The 22915-nt window shown below is 43.7% G+C and overlaps 1 protein-coding gene across 1 annotated transcript in view; it reads right to left on the reverse strand.

Annotated features, from left to right (window-relative positions):
• The window catches only part of ELOVL2 (ELOVL fatty acid elongase 2), a 46706-nt gene extending 24075 nt beyond the window's left edge, over positions 1-22631 (reverse strand). The window contains exon 1 of the mRNA XM_070360993.1: positions 22523-22631. Coding sequence (XP_070217094.1) covers positions 22523-22525 — 3 coding nt within the window. The 5' untranslated portion in view covers positions 22526-22631. The remainder of the gene's footprint in view (positions 1-22522) is intronic.
• Between the last annotated feature and the right edge of the window lie 284 nt (positions 22632-22915).

A 22915-nucleotide genomic window follows, 5' to 3' on the forward strand; every position in this document is an offset into this window, starting at 1 on the left:
CCATTCTATACTTACACAACTGATTTTTTTTTACTTGAATGGAATTTAGACCTTTATCCCTTTTGAATTTATCTTCATTTCCAGCCCCACCTTGTACTCTGAAGATTATGCAAACTCCAAATATTTATTTTCCCTTTGGGCTTAGTCACTTTTAAAGTCTCGGCACCTTTATTCAAATTACTAATTAAAACAAGTGGCATAGTCTGCGTGTTATAAACTGAATGTTTGTTTCTCTCATATTGGTATGTTGAAGCCTCTCCCCCAATGACAGGGCCTTTGGGAGATAATTAGATTTTGATGACCTGATGAGGGTGGGTCTTCATGATCGGATTAGTGCCCTAATTATATTAGGTTCCCCTGCCAGTCGTTTTGCAAGTTATTACCTTCTCTTCAAGAATAAGGAAAGAAAACTGAACCAACATTATTTCTTTTATAATATTCTGGTCTCATTAAAAGATATTATTAAATAACTTGCCTTAATTTCAAGTGTATAAAGTGAAATCTGCTATACAGAAAAAGAGTCAATCTCACAGTTAGAAAATACAGCCATTCAGGGATTCTATACGGGGTATGTGAGGAGCCAGGAAAGCTGCTAAGGCTGCGATGCAAGATATTTGCAATGATTACTACAACTTCTATTTCCCCAGGAAGTTGTGAGTGAATACCAAACTCCTTGGAGATTTAACCCAAGGCCAGATAGTTGTATTCAGGACACCTTGGAACAGTACCAGCTTCTGTGTTTGGGCACATGGGGAAGAATGAAGCTCTTTCACAATTAACAGCAGTGATGAAAGGAGATTCTGTTTGTATGTGCTCTGGTTATCAAGTGCTGACCAGAGGGGAGGCAGGTTGGCTGTTCTGCATGTACAAGTGCTATCCTTCCAAAAATGAAAACAAAGCAATGTTTTTAATGGTTTCTTGTAAAAGACATGGGCCAGACTTTATTTCTAATTTTTAGCGATAATCACACCTTTGTCTTCTACCTATTTATACATCTATATTCTATTTCTATATGGTCTAATAATATCTACAGGGACTTCCCTGGCAGCCCAGTGGTTAGGACTTTGCCTTTCAACGCAGGGGGTGTGGGTTTGATCCCTGGTCGGGGGGCTAAGATCCCACATGCCTCAGGCCCCCAAAATCAAAACTTAAAACAGAAACAATATTGTAGCAAGTTTAATAAAGACTTTAAAAATGGTCCACATTAAAAAAAAAAAAAAAACTCAAAAACAATACCCACAGCATTTCAGTAAATTCATGGTAACATCAAAAGATGTGTACTGCTAATCCTAAGAGACATCTATGAGTCACATGGAGAGACTATATTATATTCTCCTCCTTTCAAGCTATAAAAATCAACCGATAAGCGGGAGTTACTGAGCAATCCAGCATCTCTCCCTGCTGAGTGAGATCCTCATCACATCCTCTCTGTTTCAAGTATTAGTGATAGTGACAGTTGCGTCGCACTTCACCATGTATGGCCTTTTCTAAAAGATAAGGGAAAATCATACCTTTTCCTTAACATTTTAATCCAGATGTCAAATCAAACTGAGCACCGTTAGCAGGCTCTAAGACGAAAAGAAGTCATAGAAAGGCAAAATGCAGTCTGAGCTGTATGTGAAGAAGGAAAAAAAGAGGCTTTTTTGATGGTCACCCATTGGTCATAGCAAACACCCTCTTCCAACAACACAAGAGAAGACTCTACACATGGACATCACCAGATGGTCAACACCGAAATCAGACTGATTATATTCTTTGCAGCCAAAGATGGAGAAGCTCTATACAGTCAGCAAAAACAAGACTGGAAGCTGACTGTGGCTCAGATCATGAACTCCTTATTGCCAAATTCAGACTTAAATTGAAGAAAGTGGGGAAAACCACTAGACCATTCAGGTATGAGCTAAATCAAATCCCTTATGATTATACAGTGGAAGTGAGAAATAGATTTAAGGGACTAGATCTGATAGATAGAGTGCCTGATGAACTATGGAATGAGGTTCGTGACACTGTACAGAAGACAGGGATCAAGACCATCCCCATGGAAAAGAAATGCAAAAAAGCAAAATGCCTGTCTGAGAAGGCCTTACAAATAGCTGTGAAAAGAAGAGAAGTGAAAAGCAAAGGAGAAAAGGAAAGATATAAGCATCTGAATGCAGAGTTCCAAAGAATAGCAAGGAGAGATAAGAAAGCCTTCCTCAGTGATCAATGCAAAGATATAGAGGAAAACAACAGAATGGGAAAGACTAGGGATCTCTTCAAGAAAATTAGAGATACCAAGGGAACACTTCATGCAAAGATGGGCTTGATACAGGACAGAAATGATATGGACCTAACAGAAGCAGAAGATATTAGGAAGAGGTGGCAAGAATACACAGAAGAACTGTACAAATAAGATCTTGATGACCAAGATAATCATGATGGTGTAATCACTCACCTACAGCCAGACATCCTGGAATGGGAAGTCAAGTGGGCCTTAGAAAGCATCACTAGGAACAAAGCTTGTGGAGGTGATGGAATTCCACTTGAGCTATTTCAAATCCTGAAAGATGATGCTGTGAAAGTGTTGCACTCAATATGCCAGCAAATTTGGAAAACTCAGCAGTGGCCACAGGACTGGAAAAGGTCAGTTTTCATTCCAATCCCAAAGAAAGGCAATACCAAAGAATGTTCAAACTACTGCACAATTGTATTCATCTCACAGGCCAGGAAAGTAATGCTCAAAATTCTCTAAGCCAGGCTTCAGCAGTATGTGAACCATGAAGTTCCAGATGTTCAAGCTGGTTTTAGAAAAGGCAGAGGAACCAGAGATCAAATTGCCAACATCTGCTGGATCATCGAAAAAGCAAGAGAGTTACAGAAAAACATCTATTTCTGCTTTATTGACTATGCCAAAGCCTTTGACTGTGTGGATCACAATAAACTGTGGAAAATTCTGAAAGAGATGGGAACACCAGACCACCTGACCTGCCTCTTGAGAAACCTATTTGCAGGTCAGGAAGCAACCATTAGAACTGGACATGAAACAACAGACTGGTTCCAAATAGGAAAAGGAGTACGTCAAGGCTGTATATTGTCACCCTGCTTATTTAACTTACATGCAGAGTACATCATGAGAAACGCTGGGCTGGAAGAAGCACAAGCTGGAATCAAGATTGCCGGGAGAAATATCAATAACCTCAGATATGCAGACGACACCACCCTTATGGCAGAAAGTGAAGAGGAGCTAAAAAGTCTCTTGATGAAAGTGAAAGAGGAGAGTAAAAAAGTTGGCTTAAAGCTCAACATTCAGAAAACGAAGATCATGGCATCTGGTCCCATCACTTCATGGGAAATAGATGGGGAAATAGTGGAAACAGTGTCAGACTTAATTTTTTGGGCTCCAAAATCACTGCAGATGGTGACTGCAGTCATGAAATTAAAAGACGCTTACTCCTTGGAAGGAAAGTTATGAGCAACCTAGACAGCATATTCAAAAGCAGAGACATTACTTTGCCAACAAAGGTCCGTCTAGTCAAGGCTATGGTTTTTCCAGTGGTCATGTATGGATGTGAGAGTTGGACTGTGAAGAAAGCTGAGTGCCGAAGAATTGATGCTTTTGAACTGTGGTGTTGGAGAAGACTCTTGAGAGTCCCTTGGACTGCAAGGAGATCCAACCAGTCCATCCTAAAGGAGATCAGTCCTGGGTGTTCATTGGAAGGACTGATGCTGAAGTTGAAATTCCAATAGTTTGGCCACCTCATGCGAAGAGCTGACTCATTGGAAAAGACCCTGATGCTGGAGGGATTGGGGGAAGGAGGAGTAGGGGATGAAAGAGGATGAGATGGCTGGGTGGCATTACCGACTCGATGGACATGACTGTGAGTGAACTCCGGGAGTTGGTGATGGACAGGGAGACCTGGCATGCTGTGATTCATGGGGTTGCAAAGAGTCGGACACAACTGAGCGACTGAACTGAACTGAACTGAACTGACATTTATGATGACGTCAGAATTTTACACACTGATTTTAGGTACCTCATGTTATTCTGAGCACGTTCTGGATGTCACCTTAATTAATGTCATCAATCAACATTCAACCATCAGGCCAACACTGTCTCCCAAAACACTGCACTGAGGATAAAAACAAGACAACTCTATGGGGGGTGTGGAGAGAAGAGAGCAGTGAGAAGTATTATCTATTTGACAGATGAGATAAGGCAGAAGATACAATGATTATAACTATACATCATGCATGGCTAAGCCGATTATTTCTGCCAAGATACCATGTCAAAATAAAGAAAATTACATAAATATAAGTCTCTGACACCCATATTTTTTAAAACAGCTGCTGCTGCTAAGTCGTTTCAGTCGTGTCCGACTCTGTGTGACCCCATAGACAGCAGCCCACCAGGCTCCCCCGTCCCTGGGATTTTCCAGGCAAGACCACTGGAGTGGGCTGCCATTTCCTTCTCCATTTAAAACAGCATTGCATCACAAATCTCTCCTAGTTCTTCCCAAGCTATTGTTTTGAATCCTGTTAGATGAGCACTTTTATGAAGTATTACCATTCTTAATCTTTTTTTTTTTTTTTTAGCCTCATGGCATGTGGCATCTTAGTTCCCAGACCACCTCAGTCCCCTGCAGTGGAAAGGTCTTAACCACTGGACCACCAGAGAAGGCTCACTATCCTTAATCTTATTGACAAGTCATTTCTATTCAGTGGAGAATAGAAAGTATTTTGTAGTGTGTTTTCTCAATTTTCTTTAAAGTGCTAAGCAACAGATGCTTCAAGCCCTCCTCTGTGGTCCCCACCCTCTATCTATTCTTCCAATTAAGACAGCCGTCCCCTTCTTTGCCTATATAAGAATTTTGAAGCTACTACTGGAGATCAACATAAAACACAGTGATTTACTTTATAACTAAATAAAAATATGTTTAACTTCATGTATGGTGCCAGTGTCTGAAGTATGTTGGCCCAACAGGTAATTTGGAAATGAACTGGGCATACAGGACTGAAGTTGGTGAAACCGAATCCACAGCCTTTCAGAGGAACACTGAGTCGTTTCTTTGGCAAGCTGGGTTACTTCACTCATTTTCATTCAGTAATTTTTTAGTTTAACTTTATGCAAGCAAGGCCTTTTGAATGCTTATCTGCCATGTAACTTCTAATAGAGTAGAAGAAATGTTTTAAAGTGAATACATGCCTGAAGAAGTGAAAGTCTCTCAGTCGTGTCTGACTCTTTGTGACCCCATGGAATTCTCCAGGCCGGAATACTGGAGTGAGTAGCCATTCCCTTCTCCAGGGGATCTTCCCAACCCAGCTAAAGCAGCTATAAAAGGCTCACAGTGTTTTCCCTCCCAGTCTTTAAAAGAGAAAAGATAAATTCAGTAATGCTAACGGGTACCACCTCTGGGCAGTAGAACTGGGGTGAGCAACATTCCAGAGTTCTATTTAGGAAGGCACAGGATGCTGAGCATGTGAACTTCACTGGTGACCTCACTTGATTCTAGTTGTTTCTAGTTATTTCTCAAGTTGTAGCCCAACTTAGACCCTAGAGACTTAAGAGACAGAAAAAGCTCCCCAGTCTGAGTGTGTGAAAATGGGTGTTGGACTTAGATAAATGTGGAAAGTCAAAGGAGGAGATGTTAGACAGGGTTTTTTTTTGTTTGGTTTTCTTTGTTGTTGTTGTTTTAAAGAAAGTCTGACCAACTAATTTGCATGGCTTTTAAACAGCCCGGAGGCTGAAAATGGAAAGACCACCGCAGCCAGCAGCAGGCTGGGCGAAAAGGTCAGAAGACGCCGGCTGGGCTGCGAGCTTCAGCTGCGCAGCACGTGGTGGGAAATCCTTAGCAATCCTTCTCGGCTGTAACACCAAGGACCAGCCAACTCTTCCACGTTAATCCTGGACTCGGGTTAGGTGTTATATTACAGATCTCTGGGACAGCCACCAAGCAGCTGATTCTTAAATAGCAAGTCTCCTTGGTTTCTTCACCAGACAAGCTAGAAATTGTGGGGAAATGGAAGCATTTTATTTTTTTCGTGTCCATTGTCTCACTAAAATAGAGCTCTTAAGCCCACCAGGACACGCAGCATGAGGCAGCAGCTGCTAACATCAAAGGGAAAACCTTACAACACACACACGCTTTCCCCCGGTTCTCTCTTCCCTCTGAGTGAGGAGGAGCCCGATTTTCACCTAACTGTTTATAAGCCTAAATGTTAGTCACTCAGTCGTACCCGACTCTCTGTGACCCAGTGGACTGCAGCCCACCAGGTTCTTCTGTCTATGGGATTTTCCAGGCAAGGATACTGGAGTGGATTTTCATTTCCTTCTTCAGGGGATCTTCCCGACCCAGGGATTGAATCTGGGTCTCCTGTGCTGCAGGCACATTCTTCACAGACTGAGCTACCAGGGACTTATTCTAGCTTGCTATTCCTTCAATCTCAAGAATTTCCTAATAGAGTCACTTAAATATGTTCACAGACAAAGCTATGTAACTCCATGACAGCAATGGTTATTTTCAGTTCAGTTCAGTCGTGTCCGACTCTCTGCGACCCCATGAACCGCAACACACCAGGCCTCCCTGTCCATCACCGATTGCCAGAGTCCACCCAAACCCATGTCTGTTGATTCGGTGAAGCCATCCAACCATCTCATCCTCTGTTGTCCCCTTCCCCTCCTGCCCTCAATCTTTCCCAGCATCAGGGTCTTTTCAAATGAGTCAGTGCTTCACATCAAGTGGCCAAAGTATTGGAATTTCAGCTTCAACATCAGTCCTTCCAATAGTTATTTTAGCTTAGGATAAAATCTTTTAGGATAAAATATATTCATGTCAGTCTCATAAGGGTAACTTGCATGCACTTGGCAGAGTGTCAGAATGTAGGACTGACTCAATGTTACACATGTATTAATTAAAGCTCCCAGAAGGGGCTTTCCCAGTTCCGTGAGATCTCTTAAAGGAGATGCCCACACATTTATTTACCCACTTAGTAAAGATGACTGCTTCCCTATAAAGTCAGCAACCATCTTCATGTGGCAGAAAGCACTGGAACACGAGTTAAGGGACCCAGTTCTTGCCTGGAAACCGGCACCAACAAGTACTGTGGCCGTGAACCTCATTTACAAAATATGGGGGGAAAAATCAAGGCATCTAATTCAACTTTGCAGCTGAAGTCGGAAATGCTTGATTTCCACGATAATTCTGATAGAAACCCACCCACCCAACTGGAAAACCTCTAGAGAAACACTTCTCACTGCTTGGCAAGGTAGCACAGTCTATTTTTAGAGTGTTTCTCATTTTTAGGAAACCATTCCTTATTTTGGGTTAAAAATCTTTCTCCATCCAACGGTTACCCACCAGTCCTAGTTCTCTCTAAAATCACACACGACCAGGACCGTTTTCCTTTCACCTGAGAGCCCTGAACATACCTGACATTTCACACCAAGCCATCACTTCTTCCAAAAGCCTCAGTAAACTCCCCTTCCCTGCTCTCACTCCCAACTTTGTTGTCTGGCCTTTCCTGCTCCCTTCTTCCTCCTCCCATTAATTCATAAACTATCAGACACCCATCCACAAACGTGACAGGCACTCTCGACCCTCGCTTTCTTCAGCTTTCTCTTCTGGATTTATTCCAGTTAGTCTGTCAATATCTTTGTAAAATACAGAGCCTTCAGAAGTGAACATTTTCAGAATGTGGTAGAACTATTACCTTACTGTGAATAGGAGTAACCAATTTCCATTGATATAACCAATTCCTTTTGCCTGTGCCTAAAAACTTCCTCCAATACCATACCTCCAAATGGGCTGAAATTGGACTTTTGTTGGGGAGAATCTACCGACACAGATTTCTCTTCTCTTCCATCAACTAAATGATGACTATGGAGCTTCTTAATGTAGTGTATGAGTTGCTTAATCTCTTTGGGGATTTGGTTTTGCCTTAGATTTGGATGTAGCGCTTTAACTCTGGAATAGAATAGCTTCTTGCCCTAGAAGGCTATACACCTCCCTTGCGGTGGCTGCTCTGATAAGCTCCAGCTTCATTTAACTTTACATTTATCTGACTCTTCAGTTTGGCCACTTTTTATAGATTTTACTCTTGGCAAGAAGCTGGTGGCAACGAACAGGCTGATCTGTGATTGAATGGCTTCAGCCCAGAGTAACTATTTCCATCAGCAGAGAACTGCCTACGAGTTGTAAAAATGGGTGTAGGTTCTCCTTTCCTTCTTTTTACTTACTGACTGGTTCATAAAGAAAGCACTACATTCTCCTTCATTAGTTACCTACAGCTGTCAGGAAGCAAGATTTAAAAAAAAAAAAAGTTTTTTGAATTTTAAAAAATGAGGAATTCCTAATTTCAGAATTACCTCCAATATCACTGATTTCTTCATTATAGAAACTAGATGATAATAGTCTTCCCAGGTGGTGCTAGTGGTAAAGAATCTGCCTGCCGACTTAAGGCGTGGGTTTGATCCCTGGGTCGGTAAGACATGGGCTTGATCTCCTAGGATCGGTTTGATCTCTGGAGGAGGAAATGGCAACCCACTCCGGTATTCTTGCCTGGGAAATCCCATGAACAGAGGAGCCTGGTAGGCTACAGTCCATGGGGTTGCAGAGAGTCGGACACGACTGAGCACACAGCACACACACAGATAATAATAATTGCAGTAATAAATGAAAATGGAATGTGTTTATCAGGAATAAGCTGTTGTATTTATTGGGGATATTAGATACTATTATCTCACTTAATTCTTTCAGCTACTCTATAAAATAGGTATTTTCACCTCCTTCAACAGAGCAGGAAAGTGAGGCTTTGAGAAGTAAAGCGACTTGTCTAACTTCCATGAGCTAATAAATGATGAACCACTACCCTCTGCTTAGAGGAATGTTGTGCCTTCTTGCCACCCACTCAGCTGGTGATTATTTTTAGCCAATCCTGGGTCTTGTGTGTGTGGGGGTTATGTTAAAGGAGGCAGCATGGCATTCAGGGTGGTTCCTTGGAAAGAATGGGAGTTTTACAAGGGTTCTAGTCTTGGTTCTGACACTAAGTAGTTGTATAACCTTGGGCAAGATAATCATCTGAGAGTAACATCTTTGCTATCTATAAAATAAGTATCCTAACTTATGTGAAGCTTAGTGGATGTCATATCTGTGAAAGCATCTGTGATGGGCCTGCGCCTGAAGCAGACGCTTAACAGGTGTTCATTCATTCCCTGCATTTTCAGGCCCCCACTGAGCAGCACACTGTCACGTCTGTGTCTCTTCTCCACCATCACCCTTGGATCATCTAGAGGGAGTGATGTCATAGGAGAAATGGCCCTTCTTGAATTTAGGCTTATCTCAACAGTGATGTCTTTTAAAAAAATTTTTTTTAATGGTCCTTTTTCAAAAAATTAGAAGAGGAAGTGCAGTAGTGTAAAAGGAGAGGAACGAAATTCTAGTTTGAGTTATAACACAGGAAAAGGACCCAAGGGATATTCAACGTGAATATTCGCAGAGACAGCACTGCCTAAGTTAGCAGTTAGAGAGAGCGAACAGCTGCTGCGTGCAGGCGTTCAGAGTCCCTCGCCACGGCCTCCTGAGAGGACACACGAGCGTCTCTCCCCAGCCTGCCTCGATTTCCCTGTCTGCTAAAAGGAGGTGTTGGTACCACCTCACAGGCCTGCCCTGAGGATGAGTAAATACAGGAAAGGTTCCCCTGAGAGTTCCTGGAGCTCTGGCTTACTAAGTGTGATCAGGTGCTATTGTTGGTGTTTGGCTATTTATGGCTCCTGGGAAAACACCCTTCTTCCTCTGATGAATGTTGAGAACAACAAACAGGCCCATGTGCAGCTTATCCTTTAGTCCTCTAAAACCACATGGCGACTGAGTCTGACCCTGTAAGGTCTTTCTTTCAGAGTTGGTTCCGCCAGCCAAAAAGGATGGACTAGGGTCTCAGAAAACAGAAGACCATCCTGTCTTGCAGCTCATCTGTCCTACATGTGCTATTCATATCCGATCTCTAATGCAGATCCCACATCCATTTTCAACTTAAGAAAAAAACGGAAAGGCATAAAAAGGTAAAGAAGAGTAAAATAAGTATCACGTGTTAAAACTATCACATTTGTTTCAAATCTTTTAAAACTAATTCAGTATTTACTGAATACACCTAGCAGGTGCTGGGAATAGAGAAATAAAACATAATTGATAAAGTCGCCCTTCCCTTTGTATGCCTCCCTGACCCTGAGTCCCTTGTTCCCTCCTCAGATATAACCACTGCAATCGTTTTGATATAAGGCCTTCTTGTCCATTTTTTATATATTTATAGATATTCAAACAAAAATCACATTGCTTTTGTACATTTTAAGGGTGCATATAAATTATACTTGATTTCTGCAGCTTCATCTATTCCAGTTCACTCACTGTAACTGCTGTATGTATCTCATCATATGAATATTCTATAATGTTATGCATTATAGGTTTTTTAGGCTTTATAGGTTATTTCCAGTTTGGGGGCTATTACAAATGATGATGCTTTATACAAGTCTCCTTGTGTTTATAAGCGAGAATTTCTCTGGGAATTGCCATGTTGTTTATTAAAATTTCTGATTTTGGTAAAAACTACCATAGTGCTCTACGAAAAGTTACAGGATTTGCTGTCAGCATTTTTAAGTTTCTGTCAAGTTCATGTGTGTTGCGTGGCTTTAATTTGCATTTCCTTATTACTACTGCGGTTGTGCATGCCTTTCAATGTTTATTGACTTGTGGTTTCCTCTGCAGTGAGCTGCCATTAATAACGGCTGCCCATCTATGCTTCTAACAGGTTGCTTATCTGTTGTTTGCATTTATGTGTGCGTGGTCAGTCATGTCTGATTATTCGCAATCGCATGGACCCACCACACTCCTCTGTCCATAAGATTTTCCAGGCAAGAATACTGGAATGGGTTGCCATTTCCTCCTCCAGGGGTTCTTCCCGCCCCAGGGATTGAACCCATACCTCCTGTGTCTTTTGCACTGGTAGGCGGATTCTCTACCACTGAGCCACCTGGGAAGCCTTCATCTACTGAGTTTATGTAAGTCATCTATATAACAATCTATACTCTTACACAGATGGCAAATACCTTCTCCTGGTCTGTTGCTTGTTTTTTAAATCTCTGCCTAATAGTGTCTTCTGTCATGTCAAAATTTAACATTTTGATGTGATCAAACCTGTCACTTTCTATGATTTGTGATTTTTCAGTCTTGCTGAAATTACCATGGGTAGCAGGAAAGTCAATTACTATAATGAAACAAGCGATGGTGGATGAGACGCAGGTATAGAGTGGGCTTCAATCCTCAAACCACCATGTACTAGTCATAGGACTCTGAATAAAACAACCCAAGTCTGTTTCCTCTTGCTGGACACATCTGACCGTTTATCCAGCGAGTATTCTTTGGGTATCTGTTGCATACTGGCACCATCCTAGTGTGGCAACTGCAGCGGTAAGCAGGATGTACAAAGTTCTTGCCCTTACAGACCTTATACTGCAGAGGGGAAGGCAGATCATGAACTAAGCAATTAACCTACAACTGAGATGCTGTGAACGTGTTCTGTAAATTGAAAAGCATACAAATATGTCGTGTTATGATTATCACTGTGAGGGACATTGTGGAAAGTTCTTCTAAGGTTGCTCACACACTGAAGGTAGAATTATCCTATTTTTTCTTTTTAAAAAAGAATGAACCATACAAGGCAAAGTAACTGTTAGGTAGGAAAGGGTTTCATGTGCGAGGGCATCATGGACCAGCAACCTGGAGACTTCCCTCCCTTGGTTCAAAGTCCTCCTCCAGCCTCGCCTGAACCAGTCCTCTAAGCAACAACTTCATGCCAGGCAGATGGGTCTGTTCCCTGCCCGCAACACACCCCACGAGTCTTTGACTTTTCTCACCTAATCTTAGCCTCTTCTAACACTGTCCTCTCCTAGATCATGAAAAGTAATAAGCCCCATATCGTCCACCTATTTTGTTTGGTTTTACAAATACACTAAAATTTCTAATCAATTTCCACTACTAAACTGATAGGGGAAAATTAGGAAAAGCAGCAGTAAATATATAAAATCATGTATATCATATATATATGATATATTCTTTCCTCATGATTTGCAATACAACATACCAATCCAAGAATCAGCTATATTTAGGGTTTTAGTATGTGAAGTAATGGCAATCTGGTGGCAAAGGCAGAGCACGGAAGATCTGTTTTCTTGTACATTTGTAAGGGTTAAGGCATTAGATTAAGCACAATTAAGAGGCTCAAGACACAGGCAATTTGATGTGGGCAGTTGGGAAAATAGCTGAAGTTTAATCTGATTACATGGCACTCTTAGCAGGTTCCAAAATGGTACTTCAAATCCATTAAACAGTTTTCAAAATACATTCAGTTATGTGACTGCAGCTGTGGGTGAGAATCATTGAGAAAAACTGCTCTAAGATGAGAACACAGTTTACCTTTCATTTTTCACTATTTAACAGAATTCATGCAGCCTAAAGAAAAGGACAAAGAATAAAGTCTTTATCACTTTTTAATTCTCTCCAGAAAAAGTCCTGAATGTCAAAACTAAAATCTCAGGAATATGAAAAACTTTTTAATGTAAATATATCAATCAAGTTAGATTTTAAAAGATCTCTATCCCAAGCACAGAGAAAAGTTAGGTTTGTAAATATGAATATGATGAAGTTTCTGTGGGCAACAGCCACCAGTTTTGAGTATTTACTCTTGGCTAGCTTATATGTTAAGAGGGGCCTTATATATTATCTTATTTGATCTAATATTCACCTTATGTTACTATATATATTTTATAGATGAGATAAATGGAGTAGAGAATTGAACCTAGGAGTGTGTGGTGAAAGAGTTGTTTTCAAAAGTTGACAACATGAAAATAAGAGAACTAATGCACTGAACTAGCCCCCTTATAACCTCCTTATCTAGGCTCTTCCAGCCCCAGCTGTTATGGAAACCAGCTTAATCTTCCTAAACAATGCTTTCATCATTTGGCTCTCCATTCCAAAATCCAGTTTACAAAATCTAGAAGACACTTCCCAGCCTCAGATTCAAGACTCTTCAAAATCTGGCTCGATTCATCCCGTAATCCCCTTGGTCTCTAACCTTCCAACTCAACTCTTTCTGAGCACCCGTTCTGTGCTAGGCTCGGCAAAGATGTGTCCTTGTCCACAAGCTGCTCATAGCACACAGCTTTTACTCAAATGCACTTGTTATTGCTTTCTGCTTCCCTACCAAGTTATATCCCTAGATGGAATGTTCAATTCTACCTTCCTTTTTCCTACCTACTAAAATCCAACCTACTCAAGATCCAGTGTTGACCCCCAACACCTTTATGATCATACACTAACCTTTGCTACGAAGTGTCCCTCGTTCCTTGAGAACTCCATCTAGAACACTAGATTCCACATTCATGTACACGAGATTCCAAGCGAACAGATTCCACAGCCAGCATTCAGATTGAGTCCGCACGTGTGGCTTCACCAAGTCTGGAGATGTACATTTAAAATTCCTGCTCCTTCGACCCACGCTAGCTCTCCGATGATAGGTTTGATGTTTTTCCCTCTCACTGAATTGCCTCCTCTTCTGAGTACACTGGTGTCACAGACTCAAATCCTGACCTCAGTTTTATCAACCCTGATGATTTCCAGCTCTTCAGTTACCAGCCACCTCCTGGTCCTGATCACATTCTTGGCCTGATATTGAAGCAAACGTGCCTTGTATTGCAGGGTTTAGATTTTTTTTTTTTTACTAACACAACTATTCACCTTATCATGTAAGTCTTCTTACTGGATAAAATATTACATAAAGCACATTTACTGGCCTGAGTGACTGGTTGTCTCGGCTGCTGACCTGGGCATACGCTCCTGCTGGAGGACTCAGGAGTCTCCCGCTGCGCGGCTGACTGACAGTGCCGAGCACACTGCCTGTTACGACCACGTGCCAGATGAATGACCAGTGGGCACACCTGCTCAAAGGCTCACTGAGGCATGTACGGCCATGTCTCCTTGATGTCAATTTTAAAGAACATGGCACTCGATGTAGAGAACAGTTCTCTTTTCATCAAAAGAAAACTTAATGCAATTCCAAAAATCAATGCAATTCTATCAATTCGCAAAGTGTGCACCAAAGACTTACGACTATGACAGACACCTGTTCTATCTTACACAAAGCAAGCACCACTAAGATCAGTGTTCTTTTCAGAAATCTGTTACAACAGGGACAAATCCACTTACTTTTAAATTGTAAAGAGAAAAAGATTTATGGAACAGGTTTCAAATAGGAAAAGGAGTATGTCAAGGCTGTATATTGTCACCCTGCTTATTTAACTTACATGCAGAGTACATCATGAGAAATGCTGGGCTGGATGAAGCACAAGCTGGAATCAAGATTGCCAGGAGAAATATCAATAACATCAGATATGCAGATGACACCACCCTTATGGCAGAAAGTGAAGAGGAACTAAAAAGCCTCTTGATGAAAGTGAAAGAGAGTAAAAAAGTTGGCTTAAAGCTCAACATTCAGAAAACGAAGATCATGGCATCCGGTCCCACCACTTCATGGGAAATAGATGGGGAAACAGTGGAAACAGTGTCAGACTTTATTTTTCTGGGCTCCAAAATCACTGCAGATGGTGACTGCAGCCATGAAATTAAAAGACGCTTACTCCTTGGAAGGAAAGTTATGACCAACCTAGACAGCATATTCAAAAGCAGAGACATTACTTTGCCAACAAAGGTCCGTCTAGTCAAGGCTATGGTTTTTCCAGTGGTCACGTATGGATGTGAGAGTTGGACTGTGAAGAAGGCTGTGCTCCGAAGAATTGATGCTTTTGAACTGTGGTGTTGGAGAAGACTCTTGAGAGTCCCTTGGACTGCAAGGAGATCCAACCAGTCCATTCTGAAGGAGATTGGCCCTGGGATTTCTTTGGAGGGAATGATGCTAAAGCTGAAACTCCAGTACTTTGGCCACCTCATGCAAAGAGTTGACTCATTGGAAAAGACTCTGATGCTGGGAGGGATTGGGGGCAGGAGGAGAAGGGGACGACAGAGGATGAGATGGCTGGATGGCATCACTGACTCGATGGACATGAGTCTGAGTGAACTCTGGGAGTTGGTGATGGACAGGGAGGCCTGGCGTGCTGCGATTCATGGGGTCGCAAAGAGTCAGACACGACTGAGCGACTGAACTGAACTGAAATCTAATTTACAAAGAAACCAAAAAACCACAGAAACATTTTAGTAGGAGAGGCAGGATCTTGAAGGGGTCAAGGTAAGCATGACACCGTTGCTGAAGAAACACAGTAGGGAAGGCAGTGTGCTTTGAGTCTGAAACAGATTTTAGCCAGTAAATCCCAAGATGACTTGTGACACATGCCATTCCTTTTTAGGAATCGGAATAGATAAGAGGCCAAAGGACAGCAATGCTTTCCTTGAATATACAAAGAACTAACAACTCTTCAGCCCGTGGAGAGAAGGGATGTGAAACAGCTTCCAGGTACAATTCTGACAGCAGAGTATTTTGCCGACAACCCAAGACACCCTCTCTCGGGCATAACTTCACCGACATTAAACAGCCATGAAATCTGTAATTTCCAAAAATCAAGGAAGCTGCTGGCTCCAAGAGAGGGTGTCTTCCTGGGACGAAAGCCTTTGAGAAAGTCGAAGCGCAGCGGCCCTCCTTCCCACGGTGCCTGGTGAGCCCCGCATGGACCCCCCCAGAGGCAGAGAGGAGAGTCGCTCTCAGGCTGAGCCCTCCGGAAAACTCAAGTGGCCTCACTGATTTTTGCCTTATACACACCTTCTGATTTCTTCTTGAAAGGCGCGAGTTAATTTTTAACCTAACTCTTCAGCATACTGGTCAATAAACTTTTTGAACCTGGTCAAAAAAAAAAAAAAATTACGGTCTCCCAAGTTGCCATAGCATCTGTTATTAAACTCAAAAATTCTAGTAACCAAATTCTACTGAGCCTTATAGAAAAATCAGTACATTGTTTAAGTATTGGAAATAAACCCAAATGGTGAACTCTCATTATGAACCAAAAATTCTTGTGCAGAGTTGCTGTTGGTCTGAGTGATGTCTCAACACTGCAGTCATTCTACTCAAAAACAGACTTTACTTCCTTTGTAAATTAATTATCTACTATTCAGGTGTTTCCATATTTATTATACTGGTAAGTAGATTAGGTTTGATACACACATATATTGTTCATGATCACCTCCATTTAAAATGGCTTTCTCTTATGTGCTCCATTTCCATACAAATGAAACAGACTTTTAGGTTTTATGTATACTCATTACTTTTGAATGTATGTGTGTATGTATATCTCTATCCATCTACCTACCTATTCTTTTAATTTATGAGAAAAAAATTACATGGGGAAGTCATTCTGATTTTTCCCTTCTCATCTACAGTAACAAGAAACAGCTCTTCTTTCATCGTATTTGTATGAGAAGAGTACATTTGCGCTGGTTCTAGGATAAGGATATCAGGATTAGCAAAAGAGATGACATTTTTGGAGTCAGAAGGCTTGTGCCTGGTTTTGTTACCTGTAGTATGTGATCCTGAGTAAATCATTTCTTGTTTTAAACTCAATTTTCTCACCTGTAAATTGGTAGAGTCTACAGGACTTGTCTCTCTCAAAAGTCTTTTGTGAGGCTTCAAACCAGATAATGTGTGTAAAAATGCATTAAAAAAATCTTACTGATTAATAACTATAGAATATTACTATACTTGTAGTGCATTGAAGTGATAACTCAAAGCCAAAAAAAGGCAACATATGTAATTATTCAGTAAATTTATGCATGATAACTTTGTTTATATTATTAAACTATTCGTTTTTAAAGAACTTAATTGTATAATTATAGAACTTAAATCTATAATTATAGATTTCATTATGTAAAAACAATATAATCTGGCCTGGTCTACAAATTATGAAATGCAAGCAGAATTACAGAAATGCACACACATTTTGATTTCAATAAGAACTTATGAAATTACAGGTTTCCCTATTTAGAAATAACCTAACCTTCCATAAATATAACGATTATGAAGTATAATACAGATGTGGGAATACACACACATGATCATTTACTAACAGGTCACTCGGGCGTCTGTGCCTTGGTGAAGTATCTATATTGCTCAAACAGGCCTAAACTGAATGGTGGTGATTTTAAACGCATTAAGAGACTGTCCTTTGAAGTAAGTTACTGTGGATATGTCTGCAAAGCAAAAGTTCGTTTCCCAATTCGTCCTCGGCAGGTGGGAAATGGGACGTAAGGAGACAGGAGCACTGCTCGGGGAGCCAGCAGAACCTGCCAGCACTTGGTCAACAGTGGCTCAGCGTTCACCGACCGTCAGGGGTTAGGCTCGGTGCCTGAGCTACGTCACTGAGCAACGCAGACAGACACCTGGCCTTGCGAAGCCTGCCTTCATGTAGGAAGGACAAGAAAGCACACAACGTAATAAATGATCAGAAGATTCCCAGGGCTATGTAAATGAGTAAATTATAAAGTTGTAGTGTTATGGAAAAAGCAGAGAGCCGTAAGGAGATGCATGTAACTCGGCCGAGAGCAGGCTCCAGTTTTAAATAGTGATGTTGGGGTAAGCCCAACTAAGAAGGTATTAGGAAGACAACCACACAGCTCGCATAGGAAACACCCAGCCAGAGAGAACAGCCAGTGTAAAGGCCCCATTTGCTTCTGACAAAATCATCTTGTGAAAACGAGAGGAGCCCATTTTGCTGATGAGTAACCAGTGCCCCAGAGTAACCTGGTCAAGGGCACAGAGCTGGTCCACGACAGACCCAGGACGAGAGGCTAGGGCTCCTGGCTCCCCATTCAGGCCTTTCTTCTGCTCTGTGCCCTTGCTCTCCAGGCACAGAGGGCGGTGCCCTGTCCCGCTAGGGCACTGAGAAAGGCAGGGTGTCATCACTGATGTGCTGGTTGCTGCTATTAACCGGGTCCATTGACAGTTCTTGGAAAGTAGATGAAGCTCAACAGTAACATCCTTTGCGCGGCCTGTGGTTGATATTTCTCCTCCCTCTACCTGTGCTGCTTTCCTTGGACGGTTCGTTTTAATACCACATCATCAGTTAAAGTCCATCATCAGTTAAAGTAAGTCTATTTCTTTGGATATTTGATAAAGGAAAAGATGTTCAACACGGAAAGAAGCGATCAAATGGAAACCATTTGTGACTCACGAAAAACAGCCAGTGAAGGAATGGACAGGGTGTGGAGGCTGGTGGTTTGGAGAGAGAGGCAGGCTTGGGGAAGGGAAGCAGGGGGCTGGGGAGGTGGGAGGGAGTGAAAATATTAGGAGAGAGCCCCCAGCATTGAGCTACGTGAAAACGATGATGAAAGAACAAGCTTCAAGTAAAGAAACAATCAGACAACAGAAGAGGAAACCTGGAGAAAAAGCAATAGTGGAAAAGGGGCTGGAGACAGTGAAAGACATTTTCAAGTTAAAATATGAGATTAGACGATAAACAACACAAAGAAGAGAGAAAGAGTAAGAATCAGATTTCTGACACCGTAGATGCCGGAGCTGGTGGAATTACTAACAGCAAGGCGGACCGGAGGCAAGTCTGAAAGGCGAGGAGCTCTCTTTCAGTAATGCTGGGTTTAAGGTGGCAGGGAGGCTCTCGCAAGTGCAAAGGGCCCAGCAGACAGGAGGTACATCTGGAAGGTGTGGATCACCCCAGAGCTGTTCTGTCTAACACAGTAACCTCGACCTCGAACCATGTCATGTGTGGCTATTGAGAAATCGTGGTGAGGCTGAATAGAACAAGTTCCAAGCATAAAACACATACCAGATTTTAAAGATTACACATGGAACAAAAAAAGCACCCACTGTTTTCTACACTTACTACATGTTGAAATACCATTTTTGTGAATTAGGTTAAAAATATGTTAAAAATTAATTTCACCTGTCTCTTTTTACTTTTTAAAGTGACTAGTAGAAAATTTTAAATCACACATATGGCCTGCATTATATTTCTCCTGGAAGGCACACATACAGAACAATACTAGGAATGTTTTAGGACCACATAAGGGGAAGAGAATTCTGAGAAGAATCACATACATCATTTAGGAGGGTCTGAACTGCAAACACATATGCGAGAAAGAAAAAAAAACACGTCATTATAACAGTTAACATTTACTGAACATGCGCAGGACTAAATGAGCCACATCAAGTGCATTATCTTATTTGTTCCTCAAACAACCTTGCTGCTGCTGCTAAGTTGCCTCAGTCGTGTCCGACTCTGTGCGACCCCATAAACGGCAGCCCATCAGGCTCCCCCGTCCCTGGAATTCTCCAGGCAAGAACACTGGAGTGGGTTGCCATTTCCTTCTTCAATGCAGGAAAGTGAAAAGTGAAAGGGAAGTTGCTCAGTCGTGTCTGACTCTTAGCGACCCCATGGACTACAGCCCACTAGGCTCCTCCATCCATGGGACTTTCCAGGCAAGAGTACTGGAGTGGGGTGCCATTGCCTTCTCCGAAAACAACCTTATGGAATAACATTAGCATCTTTTTTTCACAGAATAAAAAGCTGGGGCCAAGAGAAGTTAATCTGCCCAAGGTCACAGTTAAATGCTGTGCTGGAATTCAAACCCAAAGTTGAGTCCATGCCTCAGGTTCCAAATTGCTACATCAACCCCAGAACAATTGATATTCTGCTATTAAATTGTTAAATTTTAAATGGCTGTATTTAAACTAGCAATTTATTGTAATAGTTCATTGTTAAGAGCTGGTGAAATACCAGCAATGTCCTAATTCCAAGGTTAAGAAAAAACACAAGTGAGCAAATTTGTAACTTCAGAATTATGGGAACTAATGGCAATCCACTCCAGTACTCTTGCCTGGAAAATCCCACGCACGGAGGAACCTGGTAGGCTGCAGTCCATGGGGTCGCACAGAGTCGGACACGACTGAAGCGACTTAGCAGCAGCAATTTGACCTCCTTTGTCTATGTTGAGCCTAAAGAAGAGCTTCCAGTGCGGCTCCGTGCCTTCAGTCAACGTCTACACCTAACACCCAAACCTGCTGAATTAGGTTGTACACAGCGCATGTCCAAGGCAGGTGATCCTGGACGCAACTAACTCTAACCAGAAGGGCCCTGCCTCCTGAAGATGACTAGATAGACAAGACTCCAAAACTGTGATTAACATGTTTTGAAGGGATCGATTATATCTTAACTAAAAAAAAAAAAAAAACATGTCTTGGAGGAAGCTAAAATTTCAGCCTTTTGTTGGAGAACCAAAAAGTAAGCTTACCCAACTGGATGCGTCTAAAATGGATTTGATATGCTTTTGAAGAAAAGAAAAAAATGGCTTGATATTTTGACTGGAGTCATACATAGCAAAATCTCCTAAAAATATAAACTTGCATAAAAATGAGATATCTTATATTTGGTTTAGTTGGTTGCTAGTTTTTAATTAGAAAGAAAATTTTCTTTCCTGTTTATCTTTAATTTTTTACTACCTATCTGGGCAAGACAGTAGTCAGAACCACAGACTTGCACAATGATGGTTAAAATCACATCATTTACAGAAATGATTAAGCATTAACCAGGTAGATTAAGCAGTTTGGCTCAGACTATAAAAGCACACTTTCCCAGGCTTTAAACAAAGGATTACCATAAATTTATACTCTGGAAGTGGAAAAAACGGAACTTGAAAGAAAAACGGGTTTTGGAGTAAGATGAATTAGCAGACACACCTTGAGAGACTGTTCATGTTGGACTTGGATCCAGAGGGGTGTCTCTGAACCAAACCACTACCTTATAAACCCTGAAGTTTCACACACTCTGCATCGTTTTTTTTTTTTTCCAAGTGGGAAGACTCGGATTTGGACATTTACAAGTGAAATAATTCTCTGAAGACCCGAAGTTTCTGAAAAATGCTTGTCTTCAGGCAGTATCAGCTTGCCCTTTATTCTGGCTTTTTTAGGTTCCCATGATTCTTCCATTCAGTTAAGGAGACTTTCTTGGACATTTCCCTTACTCGTTGTAATTCATAATAATTTGGAGCAAAGGTTCAGGACCGGAAGGACACAGCCAGTTAGCCCTAAAAACCCTTTGTCCACCCAGGTGCCAAGCTACCAAAAGCTCGGCCAACTCTACTCTTACCATCAAGGGCCACCACACTGAGTCCCTCTCATCCAAAAGCATGTCTCCTCTCAACATCACCCGTGATTCTCATCATTACAACTGTTAATTGAATAGATAAACCTATAGTCGTGCTGCTGTTTCTTATTTGTACATTAGCATCAGTATGCTCCTTTACTGGGCTACTTTTTTCAGATTACGGAGCACTGGCGATTGGCCAGGCATCTGTGCAGGCACCAGGAATGGAGCAGTCAACAAAATGACAAAAAATAAAAATAAAAACCCCAACTCTGCCCTACCGAAACTGACAGTCCAGTGGGGAACGCATTCAAGAAAGTCCATAAACTAAATAGAGAGTGTGTTAAACAATAGAGATGCTTCAGGCGGGGAGAAAATGAAGCCGACTAGGGTCCTACGAACTGCGGTGAGTGGCCAAAAAAGAAGGCTCCTCCGTCCACAGGGAGATTGCGTGTGCCCGAAAGGGGAGAGGGTGGACAAAAATCTAGGACTGACTGGTGTCAGCTGGAGCGGGGTGAAAGGAGATGCGCGTTCTTTTAACGAGCCCTGAAGTGGGGGAGAGGGGACCATCTGGGAGGGAGGAGAGAAGCAAAGATAAACAGGGGCCACCGAGGACGTACGAGACTTCACATCTGAGTTCCGCGCACACTTTCCTTTTTTTTTTGGAGTCACAGAATAGGGCTCTGCCACCAACAGTCTCGAGCGATGCCTGGGTCAGGGACACGCGGGGACACACACACACGCCCCTTTCTCTCCGGGAACTAAGCCTAAGATCCAGCAGAAAGCCTCGTAAACTGGGAAATGAGCCGGAGCCTGCGGAGACAGCGGTTGCGGGGGGAGAAGAACGGAGCAGAGAGGCCCGCTCACCCCGGTTCACACGGGGACACCCCGCCCCAACCCCGCCGTGCAAACCTGGGGGGGCCGCGCGCAGACACACCCCCGGCGCTTGCAGGCTCCGTGCAGGCGGGAATTCAACCGTTAGCGCCCCGGAGCCGGCGTGAGTCCCGCGGCGGGGCCGGTCCCGCGCGAAGCGGGGCGCCGTCCCCCGGACCCGGAGCGTGGAGCGGCCGCCGCGGGACGAGGGGGGCGGCGCGGAGGGCACGTGCATGCAACAGGGGACTGGACGCGGCGGCGGGCGCCGGAGGGGCCGGGCGGGACCGCGGAGCCGGCGACACGGCGAGCCCGGGCGCGGCCCGCGCGCCCCCCGTCCCCAAACGTCCGCCACCCCCTCCCCAGGCCCGCGCGGCGCGGCCCGCCGACAGCGACGGGTTCCAGCGGCCGAACCCGCAGCCCCCCGCGCCGCCGCCGCCGCCGCCGGCCGCTCGGCCCCCTTCCCGCCCCGCGCGTCGGTGGCGGAAAGGAGGAAGGGGCGGCGGCGGCGAGAGGCGCGCGGCGCCCACTCACCATGGCCGGAGGCGCGGCGACCCCGGCGGCCGGCGGTGCGCTGTCCAGGGTAGCCGGCGTCCTCTGCCCGCGCTCCCGCCGCGCGCGCCCGCCGCCCCGCCCCGCGCGCCGCGCGCCCCCGCCGCCCCGCCCCCTCGGGCTCGCGCGCGCGCCCCCCGCCGCAGGGCCGTTTCGGGCGCCCGCCGCGCCCCGCCCAGCCCCTCGCCCGGGCTTCGCGGAACGCCGCGCGTGCGGGCTGGCGGGGGAGGGGCGCGCGGGCCAGGCGGCGGCGGCTACCCCCCGCCACCGGCGCCCCCTGCCGGCCGGGCGGCGATGTGCAGGCCCGGCTCCCGCCACAAACACACACATACACACCGGCGCCCCCTACCGACCGGGCGGCGAGGTGCAGGCCCC

The sequence above is a fragment of the Bos mutus genome, chromosome 23 (assembly GCF_027580195.1).
Source record: "Bos mutus isolate GX-2022 chromosome 23, NWIPB_WYAK_1.1, whole genome shotgun sequence".
Taxonomy (NCBI): domain Eukaryota; kingdom Metazoa; phylum Chordata; class Mammalia; order Artiodactyla; family Bovidae; genus Bos; species Bos mutus.